This window comes from Sceloporus occidentalis, unplaced genomic scaffold (genome assembly GCF_023333645.1).
Source record: "Sceloporus occidentalis isolate IW3139 unplaced genomic scaffold, rSceOcc1.0.p SCAF_4, whole genome shotgun sequence".
NCBI classification, from domain to species: Eukaryota; Metazoa; Chordata; class Lepidosauria; order Squamata; family Phrynosomatidae; genus Sceloporus; species Sceloporus occidentalis.
The window spans coordinates 75,168,084-75,194,582 of NW_028316984.1; the positions used below are offsets into that span (position 1 = coordinate 75,168,084).

Sequence of the window (26,499 nt, forward strand, 5' to 3'; positions counted from 1 at the left end):
AACAAAGTGTGCCACTTGTCCCTATGTTAACCTTGTCCCTTGGACCATTCACAATACAGAATTATAGCATTATGGCCTGTTACAGACTGCCAAAGTAAAGCTGCTTCGGGTCTCTTTGGAGGTATGCTATTTAAATGATGCATGGGTCCTAAGAGTCCAGAGGTTGCTCCAAAGCCACACTCCATTCCTAAGCACCAGAGTGCAGCTTTTGGTGCAGCTTCCGGATTCTTAGTATGCATGCATCATTTAAATAGCATACCTCCAAAGAGACCCGAAGCAGCTTTATTTTGGCAGTCTGTAACAGGCCTACGATTCTACTTTAACTGCCCTGGCAATATCCTGTGGAATCCAGTGATTTGCAGGTTAAGGAAGAGTGTTCAGAATTCTCAGCCAGAGAGTTTGGGGAGTCAACTACAAATCCCAGGACTCCATATGATGCAGTCAGGGCAGCTGAAATTGAATAAGAGCACTGTAAATATGTAGTGTGAACTGTGTCTCCTTTCTCATTCTGACCTTATCTGACAATTGAACATTCAAGCCTTTCTTTTTATATTCTTTCCCACTTCAAGCTCCTTTACAGCAATCCACGTCTGGCTGTGCTCCTGCTTGGTAGTTGACTGTCCTCCTTTTCAATTAGATAGATAGATAGATAGATAGATAGATAGATAGATAGATAGATAGATCCTATCTGATAGTTTTATATCTTGCCTTTCCTGACAGTTCAGAATATCCAATAGCAATTCTACAAGAAAAAGTAACATATTTTAGTAACACAATATGTATGTTGATTATGAAGTTTTGTTAAGTATATGTGGTTGGAAATCTGCGACTATATTTTTAAAATTATTTCTGTATTGCAGTCAGTTATTATTGATACTAAATGTTTTGTTTTGGTTTTCCTTTAAGAGGGAAAAAATATGACAAGCGACACATTGAGGTTTTTACTGACCTTGGCAGTCCCTTCAGTGAGGATCAACTGGATGTTATCATTGCTAACTTGAAGAAAACAGGGATTTCACTTCAGTTTTTGTGAGTGTGAGGAGACCTATGAAATCTCATTTTCACTCCAGGTTGTTGTCAGAAAGGACAATCTTCTATCTGTCTGTAGCACAATAATGTGGGTGATATTTCGTAACTTTTTTTAATTAGGTGCTGCTGCTTGCTATAATCAAGTCAGTCTGCATAGTGGAGAAGCAGCAGAATCTATATCAAAGAAAGTGAAATTCTACAGCCAATGTAAATTGTGCAAATAAATTAAGCAGATTTTTCTGATTTTGCTTGTTGACAGCAATCTGCCAGTAAGAAAAAGGAAAATGGATGCATCAAAATATACAAGGTCTCTAAAAATAATATACAGAGGGGCACAGGAATTGCTTTGTTGTAGCAAAACCAAGAAGTAGTTCTGTGGTGCAGGACTAAGACACACAGAGATCTCTGACATATCATGCTATAAATAATCTGCTGGTCTTTAAGGTGCCACAGGATTGTTCCTGTTTCCTCAGAATGAGGTCCATTTGCAGTGTGATTCTCTTTTGCACTTCCCCAAATCCTTCACCATACTGGGATAGTGTGGGATATATGTCAGGCACTGTGTGGTATACTCAGAAGCAAGCCCCATCATTTTAAGTGGGTCTTAGTTCCAAGTAAGTGTATAAGAGTGGATGCTCAACATTCTTCATGGTTTTGACTCTGTCGACTAGAGCTGATGGGAGCTGCAATCCAACAACATGTGGAAGACGACATTGAAGTATTGGATTCCATCCAAATATATGTAAAAGAAAACAGAATGTACTCAGCTCTTGTCTTGTTAGATGTGATGAATAAAGTTTAGAGGATAACAGCTTCAGAGACACCAAGCCAGTATGTTATTTTGGACATAACATTTTATTAAATAATGGGGAACAAGGAGGCAATTTTTCAAATGGGTTTTTCATTCTTTAGATTATTACTCTTTGATCAAGTTCAAACTATACATGAAATAGATTTATTTCTGTCTCTCCCTGCTTTCCTGCTTTTTTTTGGTAGTAACTGCTCTCTCTGTGTATATATGTTGAAAATCAGGACCCTTTTCCCTTACAAAATAATCTTCATAAAAAGCACTTCCCACTCAAGAAGTTCTATTCCAAGAGAAGCTGCTGTTGGTTTCATCACCTCTGGAGTAAATAGCTTCTGGGCAGGGGGGAGTAGATTTGCTTTGGGAATCTAGTGCTAAGGAAGAGTTGAGCCCCCTTTTTCTTCCTGCACTCATCTTATTTTCACATCCCTCTCCATTGGCTCCTTTTTTAAAAATGTGGATTTCTTGTTACTTATAGCTTAGACCACAAAAAATTATGGGATGTTCTCAAAGAAATGGAAGTACCACTACCTTTGATTGTCCTGATTCATAACCTATACTCAGGATAAGAGGCTCCCATAAAAACTGACAATGGAAAAACAGAATGGTTCCCAGTTGGAAAAGGGGTCAGGCAAGGCTGCATACTATCACCTATTTATTTATCCTATATGCACAAAATACTGTAAACAGAGTAGGTTCCAGAGGAGTGGAGATGGGAAGTAAGATTATTAACAACCTATGCAGGCAACACAGTATAACTAGCAAAAACCAACAAAGAACTGGAGTAATTACTGAAGAAGGGTCAAGGAGGAAAGTGTCAATGTATCCTTGATGTTGAACATAAAGAAAACAAAAATAATGACCATGGAAGATCTACAAGAATTCATCCTAGATAAAGAGAAAATTGAAATAGTAAAAAAATTCCCATACCTTGGATCAAACATTAATCAGAATATAGGCTGCAGTCGAGGAATTAGAAGAAGGCTAGGACTGGGAAGGGCAACTGGAAGAACTGCATAAAACCTTAAAGAGCAAAGCAACTGAACACTAAAGTGAGGGTTGTCCAAGTCATTATATTCCCCATCACCATGCACAGATATAAGAGCTGAACAATGAAGGAAGTAAATAGAAGATAAATTCGTGGGCAGTGTGCTGGAGAAAAGTGCTGAGGATACCATGGAGAGCCAAGAAAACAAACAAGTCTGAATTTCCCCTGGAAGCCAGGAAGAATAATTGAGACTATCATTTGATCACATCACGAGAAGGCATGAATCATTAGAAAATACAATAATGCTAGGAAATGTAGAAGGCAGCAGAAAGAGAGACCACATGCCAGATTGATGGACTCAATCAATGAGACCATAGGCCTGAGTCTACAGGACCTGAGCAAAAGAAAGAGGATCTTGGAGATGTCTCATCTATAGGGTTGCCATGAGTCGAGGTTGACTGGAGGGTAGTTAACAACAAATAGCTTAGACCTCAGTTGTTGATGCGTAAGTCACGACAAACGAGAATTCAATTTTGATGTACAGTGGGCTTTTGGTATCTACTGGGCTTTAGTTCCAGGACTCTCCATGGATACCAAAATCTGTGGCTTTTCAAGCTCCATTATATACAATAGAGTAGTAAAATGGTTTCCCTTATATTGCAAAATCAAGATTTATTTTCTGGAATTTTTTTGAGGGGGAATATTTTCAAGCCATGGATGATGGAATCCGTGGATGCAGATTCTGGGGATACAGAGAGCCAACTGCTATGCTAAACTCTTAATCTAGCCTCTTACTGCAGAGGGCAGTACACCAACTTTATGTCCTCAGAAAAATTCCAGATTCTTAAGATCTTGTACATAACATAGTCGTGTCACCAGTGACTAATAGTACAACAGTCAGTAAGCATAATCTGTGTGGGTTTGCTTACTAAGGCTTGAGAATGACATTTGAAAGTGTATCAGAACAAAAGAAGGATTTGAGGCATCATTTCACATTCTTTCCTATTAAAAAAAAATAAACAAAAAACACTATTTGAATTGATTTGTAGTTGTGCCTTATGAATGAGGAACGTAAATGGAAACTGTTTTTTAATTGCTTATTTAGCTTGCCATTTCCAGTGAATGACGAAGGTGGAAGTGGGGATAAGATTGATCGTGTACAGTCTAATAGGCAGCAAAACTGTTTTCCAAGAAAAGGGCTATCAGACCAGCAGAAAGAAGGCCTTCAAATGGTGCGGAAGCTGATGCTTTCACTAGACAGAGAAGATGGCCTGGAGGACATTTACACTTTCAGGTAACCTTGAAGTCCCTCTATTTCTCCTTTTGGAATTTATGCTTTTTGCTTCACTCACAAGAAAAGATAAACTCCACAAGTCTTCCTTTGCTTAGAGCTTATCCCCTTAATTTATGGTGGAACTTTACTTCAGTGTAAGCATGCATTGGATGACAAGAAAGAGGTTTAGCAGGCATTTGACAGGTGTCTGCCATGTATTTTAAAAACCATGGGAGAGAGTATGATTTGGATAAGAGGAGCAATGGACAGGAAAGGAGAAGTACTTAATATTTATTAATAATATTTGAACTGTGTCTTTATAATATAGAATCATAGAGTTGGAAGAGACTGCAAGGGCCATCCAGTCCAACCCCCTGCCATGCAAGAAATCTAAATCAAAGCATCCCCGACAGATGTCCATCTAGCCTCTGTTTAAAGACCTCTAAGGAAGGAGACTCCACTACGCTCTGAGGGAGTTTGTTCCACTGTCGAACAGCCCTTACTGTCAGGATGTTCCTTCTAATGTTGAGGTGGAATCTCTTTTCCTGGAGCTTGCATCCATTGCTTGCTCCCTCCTCAATATGACATCCCTTCAAATATTTAAACAGGGCTATCATATCATCTCTTAACCTTCTCTTCTCCAGGCTAAACATCCCCAGTTCCCTAAGTCGTTCCTCATAGGACATGGTTTCCAGATCCTTCACCATTTTAGTCGCTCTCCTTTGGACATGTTCCAGTTTTTCAACATATTTAATTTCCTCTTTGATTGCTGGCATGTAAGGCAATATATAGAACTTTATGCAGATGTAGTCATAAAGCCAGTGTAGTGTAGTAGTTTGAGTGTTGGACTATGACTCTGGAGACCAGGGTTCAATTCCCTGCTCGGCCATAAAACCCACTGCGTGACCATGGGCAAGCCACAGTCTCAGCCTCAGAGGAAGGCAGTAGCTAATCTCTGAACTAATCTTGCCAAAAAAACTTGAAGGCAAACAACAAAGTCATAGTTAAAGTAGAACCATTTAAATTAGTGAAAATTAAATTGGTCACAATCAATTTAAATCCCATTCATTTGTATGTATCTGCTTTAAATATGACTAGGTCAGGCTGCAGTGTAGAATATTGTACTGAAAATAATGAAAGAAATTGGTATCTGTATAAAAGCCTCACAATATAATCAACAGTTAACAGCAGCACACAAAAATACTACAAGTGAAATAATTCTAAAACTAACTGGGCCTGAACCGACAGGCCAAAATAAAGCTTCTTCGGGTCACTTTGGAGGTATGCTGTTTAAATGACACACGCATCTTAAGAAGCCAGAAGCTGCGCCAAAGCTGTGCTCCAGTCCTTGGGACTAGAGAATGGCTTTGGTGCGGCTTCCAGCCTCTTAGGACAGATGCAGCATTTAAAGAGCATACCTCCAAAGTGACCCAAAGCAGCTTTATTTTGTCCTGTCTGTTCAGGCCCTATTTTTATCTGAGGCGGGTTACAAACTGCCATTAGGGACGTCCTGAGGATGTCCCAGTTTGAAAAAGGGGCGTCTCTTCTAGACGCCCCTTACCCTATCATGGACTCAGTCCGTACAAAATGGTGACGCCCTGTTCATACAGGCGCCGCCGTTTTGACATAGTGGACACTGCGTCCGCACGTGGCACACCAGAAGTGACGCTGCGAGTGCGCCCTTTGGCACTCGCGGCACCTCTTCCGGGGCCTGAGAAGGAACGAGATTTCCACGCTGCTTCTCTGCAGCATCCGGGAGCTGCGCCGTTTAAAGGCTGCAGTTCCCGGACGCCGCAAGCGGGGGCGGAGCCAGACCGCCGCTTCTCAGCGGTCTGTAACGCACCCCCGAGTTTTAAAAGATGGCATTAAAGCAACAGCCTAGTGAAATAAAATCATTAGTAAAATCAACAGTCATACAAAATAGCTGGAAAATACACTATTCAAGCTGTGGATGGTTGAGTCTATGGATAAGGAATCCATGGATGTGGATGGCCTACTGAACTTGTTGCAGTGGCTCGCCAACAACCACCCCTTCTCTCCCCCCCCCCCAGCTTGGTTAGCATCATTAGTTCTTCACAGGGGTGGCAGTTATGTAGTTTACACGGCCTAACAAAGCCCCAGTGTGCCCCCATTACAAGCTTATTTTGCTGAGTCCCAAAATAGAGAATTACAGTCTCAGAAGCCTCCAAGGGACACAACTCTTCATTTTAAGACTGTTTTGGTGATAGTAGGGGAGAACTTTTGTTTGAGCTTTTTTTGAATATTTTCAAACCATGGATGGTTGACTCCATGGATATGGAGGGCTGACTGTACATGGGCAAGTAAAACCAATGGAGGTTGGAGAGGACTGGAGAGTGATGTGAGTGAGGCCCCTTAGACCCTTCACAATTGGCTACTTCTGTTGCAAATAATAATAAAAGCTCTTTAAAGCATAGTCTTCTGGTATCACAATGCTGTTGGGGAGGCAGAGAAGCAGAGCTCCTTCTATGACTTCTGTGGGTGTAGGAGACAGCATTCTTCTCTCTTTAACATATTTTAATCTAGGTAGTGTACAGAACTATTTCTTGTCAGCCTGTGACCTAGTTGCTTTTACCAGGTTGGTATCACCAAATTCTTGTATGCTATTTATTGGGACAGAAGCAACTGGTGATGATCCAAATGCAAAAATTTGGGTGTGTCTACATTATAGAAATAATGCATTTTGACACCACTTTAATTGCCTTGGCTCCATGCTACAGAGTTTTGGAATCTGACTGAGGCACCAACACTATTTTTCAGAGAAGGCTAAAGACCTTGTAAAACCACAAAATTCCAGGATTTCATAGGATGGAGGGACAGCACCTAAAGTGGTGTCAAACTGCATTATTTCTACAGTGTAGATACACCCTTTGCTGCTCATACAACATTGTGATATTGGCATTCATGACTTGTTTGTGATACTGTCCTAGGGGTTTGTCAGTACAGTACATTCCATTCTGATTACAAGTTGGGAACAACAGGACCTGAACCCCAAATGGATGTGAATATTCAGCAGAATTTTTTAGATCTTCAGAAAATAAAAGCCATACAGTTATCAGCTAAATGTCACTGAGATAATTCACATACTCATGCACCTGACTTGGTGACTGGTAGCTGGATAGTCTTTGCTGAAAATCCTTGTATTCTGAGGTTCTGTCTTTCATGTTATATCTATGGTGAATTTGTGAGAACCAACACAAATATTTGGGATATTTGTTTACAGTCCTGAGAAGTAACTGGCAGCTGATCCTATAAAATGACTTTATATTTGTACCACAATAATTTGTGGAGCATTTTCATATTAGACAGCTTTTCTCTTACATTTTTTTTTCCATTTAGAGAGAGTCTGGAGCGTCTTTCAATGTTTAAGAAGGTTGAAAGGAGGCCCATGTCTTGGCCCTGCCAACTTACAATTGGTTCTAAACTATCTATAAGGATTGTGGCTTATAAATCAGTAAGTTATTAGCATTGTATTGTCAGTCTTTTGTCTCAGCAGATGGCGTAAGTGGTCCCATATCAACATGTATGCCAGTAAAAGGAGAGACACTGACTCCGTAATTAATCAGTTGAAAATGTTAGTTAGTTTATTATTTAATTTATATCCTGCCCTCCTCTCAGCATGGGACCCAAGGCAGTTTACAGCAGAGATTAAAACAATGTATAGGTTGAATATCCCTTATCCAAAAAGCTTACAACATAGATTAAAACAATGTACAGGTTGAATATCTCTTATCCAAAAAGCTTGGTGACAGCTGTGGGGTGCTCCCCAGAGCTATTTGTTCATCCTGTGGGACAGTGGCACCACTATGGGAGTGCGACGGTGCAGACTGCCCCAAGTAACACTCCAGAAGAGAGGTGACACCTGGCTGGACCCCTGTGCACCATCTCCATCCCACACTCCTGTCCCCAGATGCCATCCCCACAGTACTATCCCTGCACTCCCTCCTCCCATCCCCGCACTCTTTCTTGCTGCTTCTGTCCTCCTGCTCCCCCTGCATTTCCACCTCCACAGTGCCGTTCTCAAACTCTGCCCTCTCGTCCCCATGCTGCTGTCCCCGTGCTCCCCCCATTATGCTCCTGTGTCAGCACTTGGAAGAGACAGCACGGGGGCGTGTTCCCAACCCCCAGAAACCACCTCCCACACCAACTGACACCCAGTGCAGGAACATCACTGCCTGCAGGGACTGGGTGGCCAGATCTGCTTGCATAGAGGGAGAACAGGAGAGAGTAGTGCAACCAACGCCATCAGAATTAACTGTGATTTCTTGGTTCCCAGCTGCAGAAGACTTTGGTAGGAAAGGCACTGATTTGAATCTAGCAGTAGAAGGTGGGGGGCGGCGGCTGTTGTTATGGCATGGGGCTCTCCTCTGGGCCAAGTTTGGAGGCAGTCGTCATTCACTGCCACGTCCTGATCTAGACCTCACTTCAGCTGGGGGTGGCGGTGGAGGAGGAACAGTAACAACCGCAACCACTGTGGTTGCTTCTGCAAAGTTTGGCTGTGAATTCAGCTTTGCCATATGCCTCGCTTCCGTTTCTTTCCTCTCTTGAGAGGGGGAGTCTCAATAATGCATGGCTGGAGCTTGCTGCTTCCTCTATTGTTGCCTTGTAATGTTAGCACTCAAAAAGTTAGTGGATTTTGGAGCATTTTAGGTTTTGGATTATTGGCTGAGGGATACTCAACCTGTACAGCTAAAAATGTAATAGTAAAAAAATGTTTAAATATCAGTCCTATTCAAAACAAAAAAATGAATTTGTAAAAGAATAAAGTTCAGTAGACACTTTGTATTTCGGGAGGATCTTTTCTAGACCTGACACACACACCCTCCACGTGGAAGGGAAAAAAACACGGGACCTCAAGTACCGTTGTTAGCTATGAACATGTGTACTATTTTAATGCCCAAGGCTTGCTGTCCACGTGAACTTGAGTCCGTGGATGGTAAGCCCGTGTATGGGCTTCTGCCAAAACCAATTAATAGGCAAAGTCCTTCCTAAATAAATAGGTCTTTGTGTCCTAGTGTAAAGAGACTATGACTCTGGAAACCAGGGTTTGATTCCACCCATAAAACCCCACTGCGTGACTTTGGGCAAGTCACATGCTCTCACCCTCAGGGGAAGGCACTGGCAAAACCTTTTCTGAAGAAATCATGCCAAGAAAACCCCATGATAGGTTCACCTTAGAGCCTCCATAAGTTAGAAACAACTTGAAGGCGCACAACACTCATGTAAAGAGAGCAGAGAGGACCAAACAAATCTCACGTGGGAAGGTATTCCACAGCCTGGGAGGAGACAATGAGAAAGCACTGACCCATGTCCTCTCCAAATGTGCCTGTGATGATGCTGAGACCAAAATAAAACCCTCCCCTGAACACCTTACAATCCAGACCTGCTCATAGAGTTTAACCGTGGTAGCTAAAGTGCATTAGATGTTTGTTAAATGTTAAAGATAATGGCACAGAGAAATAGAATATGGCCATTTATTATAATATAAAATATCTTAATAAGACTCACCCTGACTTAATAATAAGACTCATCCTGTCTTTTGAATGTCACGTTAATTTAGAAAATTCTCTGGCAGTTGGAAAAATCCAGGAGGAATGAGTATTTTCTTCATTCTCTTATGTTCATAGGATAAAAAACATTTTGTACATCCTGCCTAGGACCATTTTGAACAAGAGATTTTTCCATCAGAATGTTGGATACGGTCATCCCATAATTCTTTGCAGTTAATGTGCATCTTAGAATTAAATAGATTCTCTCTTACCTTTCAATGCCAAGTTCACTGAGGAGAAAGTGAAAAAATCCTGGATGTCGGTGGATGCAAAGACTCTAAAAAAAGATGATGTGCAGAAAGAAACAGTTTATTGCTTGAATGATGATGATGAAACAGAGATCCAAAAAGAGGATGTTATTCAAGGTATGATTACTCTTCTATAGGCATTGAAATTTTCCAAGGGTTCCTGTGAGTTCATAAAATATATTTAGGGGTAGCCATATTAACATTCAGCAAAATACAATAAAATTCCCAAAGCACTGATACCATTATTTGACCAACTCCAAAGCATAAAATAAATTATGCAAGCTTTTGAAGCTTCACTGTCTTCTTCATCAAACAAACATGATGACGATGTTAGACTCACAGGGCTACATTCTGTCTTAGATGTTACTCTGTTGCCAGTTAAAGATGTTAAGGCCTGTGACTCTTAACATCATCAACTTTTTTCTCCTGTATGGTTTTTAACAACTTTTCATGATGAAGAAGGTTGTGAAGCTTTGAAAGCTTGCATAATGTATTTTATACTTTGGAGATGGTTGAATTGCTACTTCGTGGATTTTGGATTTTGATTTCTTTAGAAATTTATCTTTTTTCTTCTTTGGCTGCATCTGCACTGCAGAACTGATGAAGTTTGACACTATGGCTCAATACTGTGGAATTTTGAGAGTTGCAGTTTTTTTGAGATATTTAGCCTTATCTCTGTCAGAGCTCTGGTACCACAACAAACTATTATTATTATTATTATTATTATTATTATTATTATTATTAACTACAAATCCTGGGATTCCATGGGATGGTACTATGTAAAAGTGGTGTCAAACTGCATAATTCTGCAGTGTTGCAGTTCTGACTGGTGAAATTTTCCTGCATTTCCCCTTTGTTTCAACTAGCTTTAACTCAGTCCATTTTTTCTGGTTGTCTCGATCAGATGAAGAATCTGAGTGCTGACATGCTTGACCCCACATTCAGTATAAAGCAGCACATATGAGCTTCATTGTGTCCCATTGTACCTATTTGCTGAAGCTTAGAACAGTAACTTTTTGGCTACAGCTCCTAGAATTCCCCCAGCAGCATAACCAGTTGCTTGCTGACTGGGGAGTTATGGGAATTGCAGTCCATAAAAATAATGTTTCTAAACTCTGACATTTACACTGTTTAATTGGTGCTTGAGACCAGAGGGTGTTGCTGGTTTTGATCTATATTTTCTCTAGACTTGTCCCCTTAAGCAACTCAGTCTATTCCCTTTTCCTTTGGTCAGCTTTCTTGTTGTGCTTGAATGGCTCTTTTAATTTGTCATTTTATAGCTTTTGTAGTTGCAGCTAACTTCTCCATCCCCTCCTGATACTTGCTGCCCACCTGGTGACACAAGTGGCAGTAAAGTTTATATGTAGCAGTATACAAAGCACTATAGTCAAGAATATTGCAGCATGGTTGGGAGATAAGACCAAGGAAATGTGTTATTTAAAATGGGGAAGAAACCAAGACTTGTTATTCACCTAGGTATTTAAAAATAACTTTCATTGCTGCTGAATTATTTATTGTTTTACAATCTGAACTGCTGCATCAACTCTAGCTTTCTGTGATTTAATTTGATTCTTCTTTTAACTGCTTGTAGGGATTATTATTTTTTTTAAAAAAATACCAATTTAAAAAAATTAATTGTAAACTGCCCCGGATATTTTTGTGAACTGGTAGAGTGGAAATCTTTCAAATAAAATTAAATCTTCTGTATATAGTTTTTCAGCAGAGTAAATAAAAAAAGATGGCAAAATACAGAAAACACCGAAAACATATATCTGCTCAGAAGAATGGTTTCTTTGGAAGAGCATTGTTGGCATTTCATGAGGCATTGGTGTGTCTTCAGTGAGATGTTTTGTTCTATGAACTCCTCAGAGGGTGCTTCTCTGTGTCTCTGGCTGATTGTTGTGCCACTGTTTCTGGGTTTGTGACAATGAAATAAAAAAAAGCCCTAAAATGAAGCACACACATACTGATTGAAAAAGAGAGAAAGGAAAGTGGCAATTTGAGTGAAAATTCTTTGAATTTGCTTTACTAGCCCAAGTGATAAGATGAAATACAATAAAGCATGAGAAGTGAAAATAAGAGGGAAGGTTTCTTGATACATGTTCCAATTAGCAGAGTATTGAAAATGGCTTTGGGGCCATTTTTAAATGTACAGAACGCTTACCAGAGCAGTTAAACTATGATAGCTGCATGATCTGTATTAGATTTCAAAAGTATAAAACCCCACATAAAGGAATTATTTATTTATTTATTTATTTATTCATTCATTCATTCATTCATTCATTCATTCATTCATTCATAGTATTTATATGTTACCTCACACACCACCAGGGTTCCAGATGCAGTGTACAAGTTCTCTGACATTTATTTTCCCACTACCCAGTTCCTTCAGCTGTAGTAGGGCTCCTGTGTTCAACTCATAACTTGAAAGGTTCTTGGTTGGCAGCAAGATAGCTGAGTGTCCTCTTGAGCAGAGCTTGGAAAAGCTACTTTTTAATACTATAATTCCAGGATCCTCCAGCTAGCAAGTTATACTTTTGAGCCAAAATCCAATCACTAGTTTCAGCCAAAGTAGGGTAGTTGAATCAATGCAACTTACAAACATTTTAATTTGCCTAATTCCCATTGGTCAACTCTAGTTGGGATTAGTAATTTGATTTAAGTTTTGAAAATAGTTTTTGCAAACTCTGCTCTCAAATTCTCTTCCAGTGAAGAATTCTTGATGGGAGGAAATTAAGGGAGGAGGAGGAGAAGGGGAAGAAGGCATGAAACAGCCTGTTTATCTTTCGTTGCAAGTTCAGTTCCTGCCCATAGACGGAAAGGAAGCAAGCAGCAAAGCTAAATTCACAGCCATAGTTGATTGAGGACATTTCCTTTGTGTTGCTTACTGGTGCTAGAGATTCCTGACATTGTATATACAGTTGCCCCTCTGTTTCTTCCCCCCACAAAAATGGAAATCCGCCAATATTCATGCCCCATTGGCTTGAATGGTGGTGTGCCCCGATGGGCACCCATGGGCATGCGCCGTGGGTGCACACCCCATTTTATATCTCTCCATTTCCCTCTCGCACGTAATTGAGGGACACAGATTCGAAGTCTGCACAAACGGAGAAACAACTGTTGTCAGCATTTGGCTATGCTAGTCTGGGATATGATGGCAGGATCAATCCAGCCCCTCCTTCCCACCAACTTCCACACCCATATTTTTTGCAGGAGGTTTGATTTTTTCCTGCACAGCTCACTTGCTGAGGTTTCTACACAAAGACCCTGACATTACTTTAAAAATATGTTCTTCTCTCATTCTGCAGGATTTCGCTATGGGAGTGACATAATTCCTTTCTCTAAGGTAGATGAGGAGCAGATGAAATACAAAACAGATGGAAAATGTTTTGCTGTCTTGGGGTTCAGCAGATCATCTCAGGTATGGCCCATAAACCTTTGAACTGCAGGCTCAGTTGAATTTCAAGTGAAGTGAAATTTCGCTTGAAATTTATTTCAGGCCAAAGAGATTGTAGAATCATGGTTTTCCTGTTTTCCATGGCTGAGGAGCTGTGGGGTAGGATCAGTGGCATCCCTGTGCTTGTTGTCACCCAGTGTAGGGGGGACAGAAGAAGGGAGACAATGGGGGAGCAATTGGGGTTTGGGGTCCAGCACTGTTGCTCAGAGGAGCAACTATGCTGACCCCAAACAAAAGTCACCTCCTAGTGCTATTGCCTCCAAACAGCTGTTGGGGATCCAGAGTGGTTGCTTGGAGAAGCAGACGTGCTGGACCCCAAACAAAAGGCACTGCCTCCCCAAGTAGTGCTATGACCCTCCCATCAGTCCACACCCCCTCCTCCCCTTAATGAGGTCACTGGGTAAGATTGCCAGTTGTCCAAGCCTGGGGCTTGAGTGTCTCCTGTAGCTCTTCGTTCCTCTGTTTACCAGGATGAAGAAGAACAGTAGAACTTGTGGAAGGATGCAAAATTAATTTTAGCAAGTAAGAAGCCATGGAGATTTCTTTAATTTCACTATGTCATGGAGGCTTTGGAAGTTCAGCCTATCTCATTGCAAAATTGAGTAACATTGCCACACATTTTGTTTTCAATCTGAGATATGCTGATTAGAGGCTGGCCTGCATGTTTAAAATACTCCTCATTCTAGCCAATTAGAATGCGATCTGGCCACATGCAGTTAATAGGAGTTCAGGTTTTTTGCGCCTACCCCAGAAAACTGCTTAAACGCCGTGGAAACAGACTTCACATTCTTTACCAGAGTATCTGCTAAAATCCACAAAAATTTGCATTATCACATTGTGGGTGTCTGTTTATTTTGCATGCATTTGGGTAACTGTGTATTTTTGGCAGAGGGAGAGCGGATAGGTGTAAATAGATGCGAATTTGCACATGAAAGTGAAGACAAGGAACTGCCAATGTAAATGAGTGAAAATGCACACCCATTCTCATAGTACATTTATGTGTAGACTAGCCGCTAGTAACTGTCTTGCCCAAATTTGGGCCTGATCTGGCTGTAAAGGACAATCTGAACAAAGGACTATGGAATGATGGGTACAACTGTGGGAGTCACTTTATATGAACAACAAAATGAATGTTCCAGTCCTATGCAAAGTTGGAAATAAGTCCCATTCTGACATACTAGAAGAGTCTTGTGGCAGCTGACCCTCATCCAAGCAGATGAGACATTTCAATTCCCTGAGTTGTGTTTTGTTGCAAAATTTATACAGGATTAGACCTAAAAGAATAAAAGCTTATGATACTGTCATAAGAAGAACTAGAAGCAAAATCCTTGTGTTTCAGCCTTCTGACATTTAGATTTTTTTCTAGAGAAACTGAAGTAATATTTTTAAAGGCAGAAATTGGTTTTATAGTATCTATTTTAAAAAAAGGAGAGGGGACTGATGGCTGCTGACAACAAATATTCCACCTCATGAGAATATGTGCTGTGCCTCTGCATGTTTGGATATTGTAGAATATCCTTAATACTGTATGCAAAAACCTTTCCTGTAGTCATGGGACATTTTCATAAACCAGAGTGCACTGGAATTCTCATTAGAATAAAAAAAGACCCCAGGATAAATCACTTGATGAAAGTTGCTTTTTAAAATCTGCTGTAATGAGTATTACAGTCTGACAAATTGTATGTGGAATAAGCATTTCTAGATTGCAGCCTGCCTTCATCAGAGGCACTCTGGCCCATTCCATCATGTGGTTTTGTTCATTTGTTTATTTCATCTATATTCTATCTTTCTGAAAAACCATACAGCTATTGGAAAGTGTGGCTTCCAAAGGATAAGTTGAATTTTACATTGGATTTTAGGACAGTGTTTGAAACTTGGCCAAAGTGATCTTTTCAAAGCTACAGTACTAGAAAGATCGTATCTTTGCTTTCATGATGCGGAAATTAAGGTTTAATCTACACTGCTTTGATTGTCATAACTTAATTCTATGGGATTCAGATTTGTTGTTTTGTGAGATATTTAGCATTTTCTATCAGAGAGCTCTGGTGCCACAACAAACTACAAATCTCAGGATTCCATAGGATGGCTCCATGGCAGTTAAAGTGGGGTCAGACTGCATTAATGTGAGATGCAATTTGAGTTTCCCTGAGTGTTAACCCTTTTAAAGAGAAACAAAAATATGTAGGTATGAAAGTTAAACTTCTTGGAGTTCAGCTTTCATCTGCAGAACAGCAAAAGTGTGAGTTCGGCTATTCTAAATCTGCCTTCCTAAAGAATTCAGGCTTATTCAAAAAAACAACAAACATACATTTTCTAGTTTAAAAACAAATTATAAAGACTTTAATAAATAAATACATAACAAACAAAATCCTATTCTAACTAGTGATGATTTGGGAAAAGAGGTGAAATCTCACCATCAGCAGGAAGAAGAGAAAAACCCTACTACTACTGAAGAGAAGAGACTGTTAACCTCACTCAGAGGAGACTCTTACTCCATCTTAGACTGAGAGGAGACTGTTACTCTGACTGAGAAGAGACCGTTTACAATCTTGAGAAAGAGTCTGTTAAACAGCCTTCAAGAGTGAGTGACCAATGTCACATGTTTAGATAGAATGAAATAGATAGAGGGAAGTCCCTGTCTTTCTAAGGAAGGAAAGGAGAATGCAATACATAAATTTTCCAACAATTATTTCTGCAGTTGCAGATTAGACTAAAACTTTAATAATTTTCTTCCCTCTGTTCTAAAACAAGGATGGGGATGTTAACCACCTTGAGTTCTGCTTTTTCCAGTGGAAAGGTAATAGCATAACAATAAATATATTGAAATATGTACAGACACCCATTCAAGTCCATATTCCCTCAAGGGTAGTCTGCCAGGAGCTGTATGCTGGTAGTAGGGCCAGAGCAAAAAGTGGATAAAGCATTCTCTTTTCTCTTTCTTTACCTTCTCTCTCTTGGTTTCTCTCTCACTTTTTCTTTTCTCCTTTCATCACTACCTTTTCATCCCTCATGCTACAAAAATAGTATCTAAATTTGAACAGTAGCTTGAGAGGTATTCAGAAGCCAAACACAATGAACTATCTTTAACCTGTGGAAGAAGACTTAATGGGAGCAATAATGAGGAACAGTGAAAGCTGCTGTATGAAAGAGAAGGGATGAAATAGGTAACTGAGTGATGAGAGGAATGGAGTATCTTACATCTGAGTTCTGTTAAAATTAACTTGGAACAATAACTAGAATAGAGACATGAGCAGCTGTGAGAAAGACCACTGGAATGAAATGCAGAGCTATGTTTGATTTTTCCACTGTCAAATTTAATTTGCATGTTGCTGGCTGTGACTTTAAAGTGTTCAAAGTGGCATTAGCTTAAGACCAAGTTGTGGAATCATTCTTTTGTAGATCCTGAGACATCGCTACATGGGGAGTCAGGTTCTGAAGGTCTTTGCAGCAAAGGACGATGAGGTGAGACAAACTGACTATCACTTTAATCTTAAACTAAAAATTTTATATTTTGCTTTGTTTTTCAATTGTGAAACATTGAAAATGTTTGTATCCTTATTAGCGCCCATGGGTACCCCAAGACACCCCTCCTATTTTGATATCAGAAATGTGATAAAACATAGGCTGAGTGACCCTTCTACAACCACAAATGTGGATGCCTAACCAGGACATAATACCAACAAGTAGGCTAGCAAGATAGGAGTTGCATGGGGCCCTGGTTTGATTGATTGATTCCGGACATCCTGGAGGAGGTGAGGAGACCCAAGACTGCAGTACAATGGGCTGCAGATATAAGATAAAGAAAGCATCGACGATCTTATGCGCTAATCCTCTCTGCCTTGGAAATGCGAGTCTATTGCCCTCCATTCATACCTCAGTGTGACAACCCTGGAAAACCATTTCAGAGTAACTCCAAACATTTCAAAGTAGCTCCAAAACCATTTGGTCTTTTCAACCTCTTGGAATCTGTCCCAAACCATAATTTTGGTGTAAATATTGGGGCTAGTTCAGCAAGTCCCTCGGCTCAGTCTAGCTGCAGGCAGGACCCCTGCCAGTTTGCTTGGCTAAGCACCTTAGCAGCTCGCCCATCCCCCATGACATGGGAGCTGCTTGTGTCCTCCATTTCATCCTGGACCCTCAGTAACTGGAGACAGAATCCACATAGGTAATTATTGCTGTTAGTGAAGTCTCATTACTATTCCAATCTCCCACCTTTGATTTCTCTAGTCTCTCTCTCTCTCTCTCTCTCTCTCTCTCTCTCTGTGTGTGTGTGTGTGTGTGTGTGTGCACGCGCATGGTTGTTTGATTGATTGACTGTGTTTATTTTCCTTTTAAATGAAACCCATTTTCATCTGCCTCTGGAGTTCTGTGTGAATTTGGACCCAGTAAAAGTCAGGAAAAAAGTCTCCTAGACTGAATTACCCCAACCATTAGACATCTCTGTATTTGAGCTAAACACAATTCCCTTGAGTATAAATTGGTCCTGGAGCGGCCTCTCTGGACACTGTTGCATTGAGGGCAACATCCTGGTGCAGGGATACAAAAACTAACTGCAGCTTCCCATCCTTACGGTAAGTGTTTTGAAAAAAGAACTATAACCTGCAATGGGAATTGTTTGTTTGATGGGGGTGGCAGGATGCTGGTCAGGCTGAATAAAATGTCACAACAAATAGTATTTTGAGATTATTTATTTATATCCCTCCCTTTATATTGAGATTGCAGGACAGCATACAATAAAACTAAATGACAAATTTAAAACAGTATAAGTGATTAAATTAGTTTTAAAATATTTTAAAAATAAATATTTGAAAAGGCTAAAACATATTAAATGATTACAAAAAATAAAAGTGTTGTATAGTTTTAAATGAATTAAAACCATGTGCATAAGAGAGTTTTTAGAAAACCACTCAGGCCCCAAAGTTTACATGAACAACCATGTTTTCATGTGTCTCTGAAATGACAGCACTGTTGGTGCCAATTGGGCTTTCAAGAGGAGGGTGTTACATAACTGGCATGAGACTGCAGAGAAAGCCCTCCTCCTTGTCCTCACATAGCACATGGGGTCCAGTTCTGGGCACCAAAATTCTAGAAGGATGGTGAGAAGGTGGAGCATGTCCAGAGGAGAGTGACCAAAATGGTGAAAGATATGGAAACCATGCCTTATGAGAAGACACTTAGGAAGCAGGATATGTTTAGCCTGGAGAAGAGAAGGTTAAGAGATTATATGTTAGCCCTGTTTAAATATTTGAAGTGATGTCATATTGAAGATGAACCAAATTTGTTTTCTGCTGTAACATCTTGCCTGAGAAGAAACCCATGGAGCTTCGGAGTAACTACTGCAACAAGTATACTGTGTATTTTGGTTGGCCAATAAAGGTATCACTGATGGATTTTTGTTTGCATTTGTTAAATGGCCAACACGGCTACCCCTGAATGTTGATAAAGTCAAGTGAAAGAAACTGTTAAACTTTGTAACTACTGAAACAATTTATACACTGTGTCAAGCTTGACTAACATCCTATAAGAAAGATAGTGTAATCAACCTTGCTTGTAAATAAAGTTTGTTCCTTTGTTTCAACAAGTAGTTGCCTGAGGTGTGCTTACAGATAACATCCACGCTACTAAACATAATTAAAACAGTACCAAAGGAAAAAGACCTTTTATTATTTAGGACACTTCAGATAGTGTGTGTGTAGTTATCACTTGACAATAGGTGTCAAGCTGTTGGGATTTTAAAATCCCAGAGTGCTGGACGTTTAAGAGAATTCTAGTGTACGAATCCTTTGTTAGAGATCTGAGTTTGAGGGTCTCCAGACATAATTGGTATCATGGTGGCACATAGTGTAAAGGGGTTTAAGAGATTTGGCAGTGACGCGGTGTCACCCCAACACATAAGTGGTAGCAGCAAGTGAAATAGTAATAGTGGTTCATACATAATTGGTGGCAGCTGGTGAGGTAGTTGCTAAACCATCACAGTAATCCACTATATGGTTTAAAGATGGTGCCTTACTTGGGGACATCTGTTGACGTGATCTGGTTGTATGCTTGTCACTGTTTCCTTTTGCTTTTGAAGAAATAAGATGTAAGCTTTAAGTCATTGCTGTGAGTTAAAATAGGAAGGCCCCTGTTTCTTTGAACCTGTGAATGCCATTGTTGATGGGCATTAATGCTATTTGTGTATCTCCTTTGACAGGCTGCAGCAGTTGCTCTTTCTGCGCTCATTCATGCTTTGGACGAGTTGGATATGGTAGCCATTGTGCGTTATGTCTATGACAGAAGATCTCAGCCTCAGGTTGGAGCAGCCTTTCCATTGATCAAGAATGAATATGAGGTAATACTTTTTCTGATAATCTAGTTCATTCAGCCCTATTTAGTTGTCTTTTCCCAGTAGGGTAATGTTGGTGTCATTCCAACATGGATGTCATTCTGGTACCAAATAAAAACATATTTTTTAAAAAAAGAGTAAACACCTTTGGGGCATAATTAATTCTATCCAGATTTTTTTTAGCCTATTTTAATTGGTCTTAAACTGTATTGCTTTTTAATTTTGTCAAATTGACTGTTATGCTATTAGTCTGTTTAAATTATTTGGTACTTGCTCAAATTGCTTGATATATGTAAAAGTGATTTTGTTGAACATCATCCTGAAATTCCATAATATAAGACAAATGTTAAAAATAAATAAATAATAAATATAATATTGCACATCTCTTCAGCAGGATCTTGGAAAATGTAGAATTGTTATTCAAGTTTCTAGATGGTAGCATCTAATGTTAAAGCTGTTAAGCCCTGATACCTAAAATCTAGTATAATTTTTTTTAAGTCTATGTGTCTTGGCTGCTTTTCACAGAAGAAAGTTCTGCATTACACACACACACACACACACACACTAACCAAGATGGTACGTGGAGAAAATCTGCATATGGCTATGTCTTTTCTGCCTTGCACATTTTTAGCAACTACATAGAGGAGGCAATGCTCAATAACCATTGAGCAGGAACACAAACTTTATTGTTTTTCAGTTGGACATAAGCTTTCAAGTTCTTTTGATATACATAAACTGTCCCAGAGAAAAGAAAATTGCTCAAGATGAGTTGGGGGAGATGTGCAAATAGAGGCAAGTGAAAGGCTATAAATGCTGAGAGCAGATTATTGTCAGTGGCCACATCCAGACAGAAGGCTATACAATCCCTGTAAGAAGAAAACTGCTGTTACACAGGAAGCATATTTGTTTTGCAGAGAGGAAATCAAGAAAATAATAAGCCAGTGGGCCACTCTCCAGTTAATTCAGTGCCCCTATATATAATCTACTAATTTAATGTTGAATATTTATTGTAATGCTTTTGTAAATGTTTCTTTTGTAAAAAATGTAGTATTCAGGTGATGTTTTGCTATTTAATATTGTGGATGCTTCCGGCCAGAGAAATCCTATTCATACAATTTAAAGATACTCTACTGCTTTTTTATTGTTCTGGTGAAAATCCAGAATTAGGTCCCATTTACTCATGACTCAACAAAGTCACGAGTAAATGGGACCTAATTCTAGATTTTTACCAGAACAATAAAAGTCACGAGACAATGGGAACACCTGGAAGGGTTGCATATTGAACAAGGCAGTGTATTTGTACTACTTTGCCTGGAATCACTCCTATACTGTCTTTTTCATTATGATTGAGCTTTCTTGACATTCTGCTCATCCACTTTTTTCTTTTTTTAAGTGCTTGGCATATGTACAGCTACCTTATATGGAAGATTTGAGGCAATACATGTTTTCCTCCTTGAAGAATAATAAAAAGTGTTTACCAACAGGTGAGCTTTTGCTTTGACTCATGTCCTTAACAAAGTGGCCCTATACATTCTACTCAGTTGTGAGTTACACTGAGTTTAATGCTGTTTTCTCATAGACTTGTACAAACTTGCAGGTTAGATACTTCCCGTAGTGCATGTAGATTTTGTAATTTCAGAAATTATTGACTGTAAAATGGTTGTTTTTAGAAGTGTAACTTTGTGTAATTAGCCCTTCAATCCCTGGAATGAATTTTCTCTTCCAGTCTTAGCTTCACTTTCCAGCTTTGGCCTGTAGCACAGATCTTGACTGCTAACCAGGATAGTTCAGTATTTTCAGACTCTGGTGTTGACATGTCTCATAAATTCAGTTCAAATATGAGTGGGAACCCACTTTTGTGAGTGTGAGGAAAAATGTGCTCTCTAGTTGGCTCCTTCAGTTTGATTGCAGCAAACCATTCTTTACATTTTTGTTGTCATTGACTGCTTGTGATTTTGTGACACAATGCAGTCTATTATTCAGAGTAGGGAACATTTGGCTCTTCAGGGTGTTCTTGAACTGCACTTCCCATCAGCCTTAGCCAGCAGGACCAATGGTGAGGAGTTGCTGCAAAACAAGTGGGAGGGCTGCAATTCCCGCCACTGGTCTAGTGCCCAAATATGCCTGTGCTCACTATGTGCATTCTCTCCACTTTTCTTTGAAGCATATAGCATTACCTGCTGCTTGCTTTTCCAAGATAAGCTTTCTCAGTTTTAGAAGTTCACAGAACAACTTGGTAGTGTGACTGCTTCATTCTGATATTCCAGTATATCATTATAAAAGATGGTATGTATTTTCTCCCATGGAAGTCAGGGGCAGAAAATTAAAACTGTCAATCGCAAAAGACAGGGTTCAGGAGCATAACAAACCTGTTTTCAACTGAGATATTTGGGTTACCAATAAATGAAACAAGAGAAGGAAGCTTCTGTCTCTTTTTCTGACTTCACTTGCTTTAAATTTCCTCCTCTCACAACAGAGTGGCTTCATATGATTTATTCGGGCAAAAGTTAATGTAACCTCTCCTTGTGGTATGCATTTGACTGCTTGTGGGAATGATGACAATTGGAATTATATTGGGGGTTAGATGCCTGTTTGCAAAAAGGGAAATCTGCTATACTTCTCTCTTCAGTGTGTGTTTAATATATATCTGTTTGTATCTGCTGACCCAGAGGATCAGTTGCTGGCAGTTGACTCTCTGATTGATTCCATGAGTTTGGTTTATGAAGATGAAAGTGAAGGGACAGTTGAGGATATATTTAAAACCAGTGAATTTCCAAATCCTCAGTTTCAAAGATTGTATCAGGTAAGATGCTGGTCTTCTCACCATTATTGTTAAAACTTCCCTCCCCCGTCCTCCCAAGGTGTCTCCCTCCATCTTAGTACTTCTGTTAAAAAGAACATTGTGCCAAACATCAACTGATAAAATCTATAGCCTGGAGGTGTTAGGGTTTTTTTTTTCACTATAGCTCCATCCTGTGGAATCCTAGGATCTGTACTTTTACAAGGTCTTTAGCCTCCTGTGCCACAAAGTTCTGAGGGCCTCATAAAACTACGAATCCAAGGATTCTGTAGAATGGTCCCATTGCAATTAAAGTTGTGTCAAACTACATTATTTCTAGTGCAGATGCACCCCATGCTGATTGAGAGATTTGGGGGGCTGTTGTCAAGAGTATAGCTAAGGAGGGAGGAGAGGCAAAATGAGGATATTGCGTTGCCCCCCCCACTAAGAATTTTCCTTTAATCCCTAATTTTTAGCATTGCAGTAACTTAAAACCTCAGTTGAGCATTTAGGAATAAAGGTAGTCAATGTAAATTTGTGTGCACTTAATTAAGTAACAGAGGCGCTAAGAACTGCATTGGTCAGAACTGACATTGGTCCAGTTACACATTGGTCCTCTGCTGGTTCTGCTGCATAGTTACATAACAGTAGCCCTCTACCAGATACAAACATTGCACTTTTTCGTAATTCTACTTTGCATAGGCACAAGTCCACTTACAAGCATGCAGCACCCCAACAGGATACTGGCCAAAGTTTAGGCATCCAGAGAAAAGGGGCAGACAGAGTTATCAAGCAAATGTGAACATAGGTGTGAATTATTTTAGTGTCTCACTTTCTGTATTGCTAGAAATTTGGGGGCCGAAGAAAAAATTAATGGGAGAGACAGAATTGTTATTTGGGGATGCAATGTCTTCATCCCACCTCCCTGTCCCCCTCATAGGTACACTAGTGGTTGTAGTCCAATTTCCCCCCATGTTCTGCTGCATCTAAGCCTATGTATGTCAGGATAGGTATCTTACCACTTGATTTTGATTATTGAACTGAAAAATGTTGCATCCCTGCTTATGCTGTAGAAGAATATTTTCAGTCAGTTCATTTAGAATTTGGGGAAATTATTGTTTATGTGCACTGGGTACAGTGTGCTGTATCCTTGTGTTCTTTGGGGTATCAGATGTAGCAGTTCACTTAAATTATGTAGCATTTCCTCCACAAATGCTTCATCTACCTGGTTCAGAGCAAAATAACCTATACATGCCCCCTCATCATTTATTTATTTCAATCTCACTGGAAAATGTGTGGGCAGCATAAAATAGTTCAGTATTTCAGTACTGGAAGTCTTGGACTGCATCCTAGAAACTGTAGTGAAAAAACTGGGTATTTTGGCAGACAGATGTAAGTTTGACTTAAGGAATTTCATCATACAGCTTCAGGTTAATGTGGGCTATTGTATAGTTGTGTGCAGTGAAATAGAATTGGGTTATATTGTGAAATTCAGTTTGAATTTGATCATTATAATGTTCTTGAATTTTAACATTCTGTCAGCTGTAGTGATCCCTGCACATTTTTGCCAGGCTTACCATGTGTTTATCCTGGGAAGCCTGATTTTCATGCTGAAACCACAGAGCACTACATATGCATGCAGTATGATCCCTTTCACTGTAAACAATTCTTGGAAACTCATAATATCAGAATATTGCCTCTCATATAAAAAAAATATTTGAATTTCTGCTCCACAGCAAATACCACTTAGGCTGCACTTATGAAAAGCATGTTAGAAGTGATCATGTTTCTAAAGTATACACTCATGAACATGTTACTTTCTCTAAATTATTGACATGAAATCACTTTTTCTCTTTTATTCTCTCACCAGTGCCTACAACATAAAGCTTTCCATCCTGATGCACCCTTGCCTCCTATTGAAAAACATCTCTTAGACATGTTGGAGACACCTCAGGAAGTAAGAGAGCAATACCAGATTCCTCTTGAAAAAGTAAAATCGCTTTTTCCATTGAAGGATGTAGGCAAGATGAAAGAACAGAAAACAGCTCAGCATATCTTCAAAGACAAGTGAGTTATATCACCCCTGCTTATAATTTTAGGCAACAAGGATCTATAGAAGAAGGATGTTAATATCTATCTCACTGCTGTGGAACTTCATCTTTGTACAACTGGAGTGGACAAAGTCCAGAGTTCTGGATACCAGTGTTTGACTTCCAAAACTCACTACAGACTACATTGGTCTCCCAGCCCTGACTTTCCCCTGCAAATAAAACTGGAAGTGGCTTGAAATCAACTTTTAGTTTTGTAAACCCACCTTTTTGAGTTTGAGGAAGCAACAGCAGCCACAAACGGTAGAGGGCATGCGTTTTGATTTAAGGCAAACTGTTTTAATGGTTACTTGGTTTTATCTTGTGTTTTTATAATGAATTGGGAGTCTTCAATACTACAAATGTTTTGGACTGCAAGGTCCATAATCCCTTACCTCTTGCTGCGCTGACTGTACCTTCTTGGACCTCAAGTCCAAACAATCTAGAAGAGCAAAATCTCCTTATGTGTTGTATCAGACTGTTGTTTCTTACAGTAACTTTTGGGTTGCGGACATGCCAAAAATGGAAATCATGTACAAGTTATCCAAAATGCTTGGGACCAGAAGTGTTTTGGATTTTGGATTTTTTTGGATTTTGGAATATTTGCATGTACATAATAAGGTATCTTGGAGATGAAAACCAAAATGAAATTCATTCATGTTTTGTATGCATTTTATAAACATAGCCTGACAATAGTTTTATACATAGCATTTTTAATAATTTTGTTCATGAAACAAAGGGCCCATACAGACAGGCCAAAATAAAGCTGCTTCGGGTCACTGTGGAGGTATGCTGACCCATGTTACCAGACCAAAAGACTGCAGGGTCTAGATACAAGATTCACTGCTTCTGTGAAAGTGGAGTTTTGTTTTGTTTTCTTTCTTTTGGGGGACGGGATTGTTTCATTTTAAAGAAATGTAGTTGTCCTCTACCAGAAAAGTATGGGAACAGATTAATAGCAAGGAACATTTATGCTGTTACGGTAAAGTGTGAATTAAATCAGTCTTAGTTCATAATGGAATCTTCATTCTACGATATGTTAGGTGCTGGGAGAAGATTTACATGATGCCCTTGCAACTGCATCGTGTTAAAAACTAGACATTTGTCTTTTGAAAGCAGTTTCAGATGTAGTTTAAGGTCATTTAGTCTTGTATTTAACTGAAGTTTGTTTAGTGAGTACTGACAGCTGCGAGTAGAAGTTTATCAAGCTCTTATATGTGTTGACCAAGGAGATGCATTAGAAGACATACAGGTCTTCTTTGTTCACACATACTTAATAGCTGTCAGTTTCAAGACAGGAGCCAGCAAATTACATTAGAAGGGCAAATAGATTTCTTTCTTAAACATTAAATTTCCATTATCTCTCATGCCAGTGTAATCATTAAAAGGAACCTGATGTGAATACATAACATCATGGAGAATTCATATACATAGACACCCACACACACCGCAAGTGTCACATTAAGAAACTACAGGAATATTGGTAGTTGATTTTCTGCTATCCAAGAAAAATGGCGTGCTGTGAACATCATAGCCCTAATGAACATCCCATCATTCTGACATTAAATTGGATTCCTTGTTACTGAAACCTTTCCCCTCCTGACTTGAGAGAGGGTTCAACTTCTCAGGAGTGTAAAAGACTGCTGCATGGCAAAACTGCAACTCCTGAAACTTTCTTGGCAGTAAATTCTTTCCCAATATAAATTGCCTTAGTCAGGATGTTTAAAATAATTCCTTCAAAATCACAGTTTTTATCTTGCTTACTTCCAGTAATGAAGATGAAGCCAGTAGTAAAAAAGCAAAACCAGAAGATGACGAAGTTGGTTTTAGGATTGCAGACCTTGCCGAAGGCAATGTTACTGCAGTAAGTACTTCTTGCAAAGGCTGCTGTTGCAGAATTGGTGAGATTGGCTGCTGTGATGGAGTATCAGTCCCTGGTGA

General features: G+C 39.5%; 1 protein-coding gene across 1 annotated transcript in view; it reads left to right on the forward strand.

Annotated features, from left to right (window-relative positions):
* XRCC5 (X-ray repair cross complementing 5) overlaps positions 1–26,499 on the forward strand; it is a 59,172-nt gene that overhangs the window by 9,461 nt on the left and 23,212 nt on the right. The window contains exons 5-15 of the mRNA XM_089520342.1: positions 907–1,029; positions 3,928–4,116; positions 7,453–7,567; positions 9,889–10,027; positions 13,219–13,331; positions 16,767–16,829; positions 19,561–19,698; positions 21,086–21,176; positions 22,362–22,495; positions 24,342–24,538; positions 26,329–26,422. Coding sequence (XP_089376468.1) covers positions 907–1,029; positions 3,928–4,116; positions 7,453–7,567; positions 9,889–10,027; positions 13,219–13,331; positions 16,767–16,829; positions 19,561–19,698; positions 21,086–21,176; positions 22,362–22,495; positions 24,342–24,538; positions 26,329–26,422 — 1,396 coding nt within the window. The remainder of the gene's footprint in view (positions 1–906; positions 1,030–3,927; positions 4,117–7,452; positions 7,568–9,888; positions 10,028–13,218; positions 13,332–16,766; positions 16,830–19,560; positions 19,699–21,085; positions 21,177–22,361; positions 22,496–24,341; positions 24,539–26,328; positions 26,423–26,499) is intronic.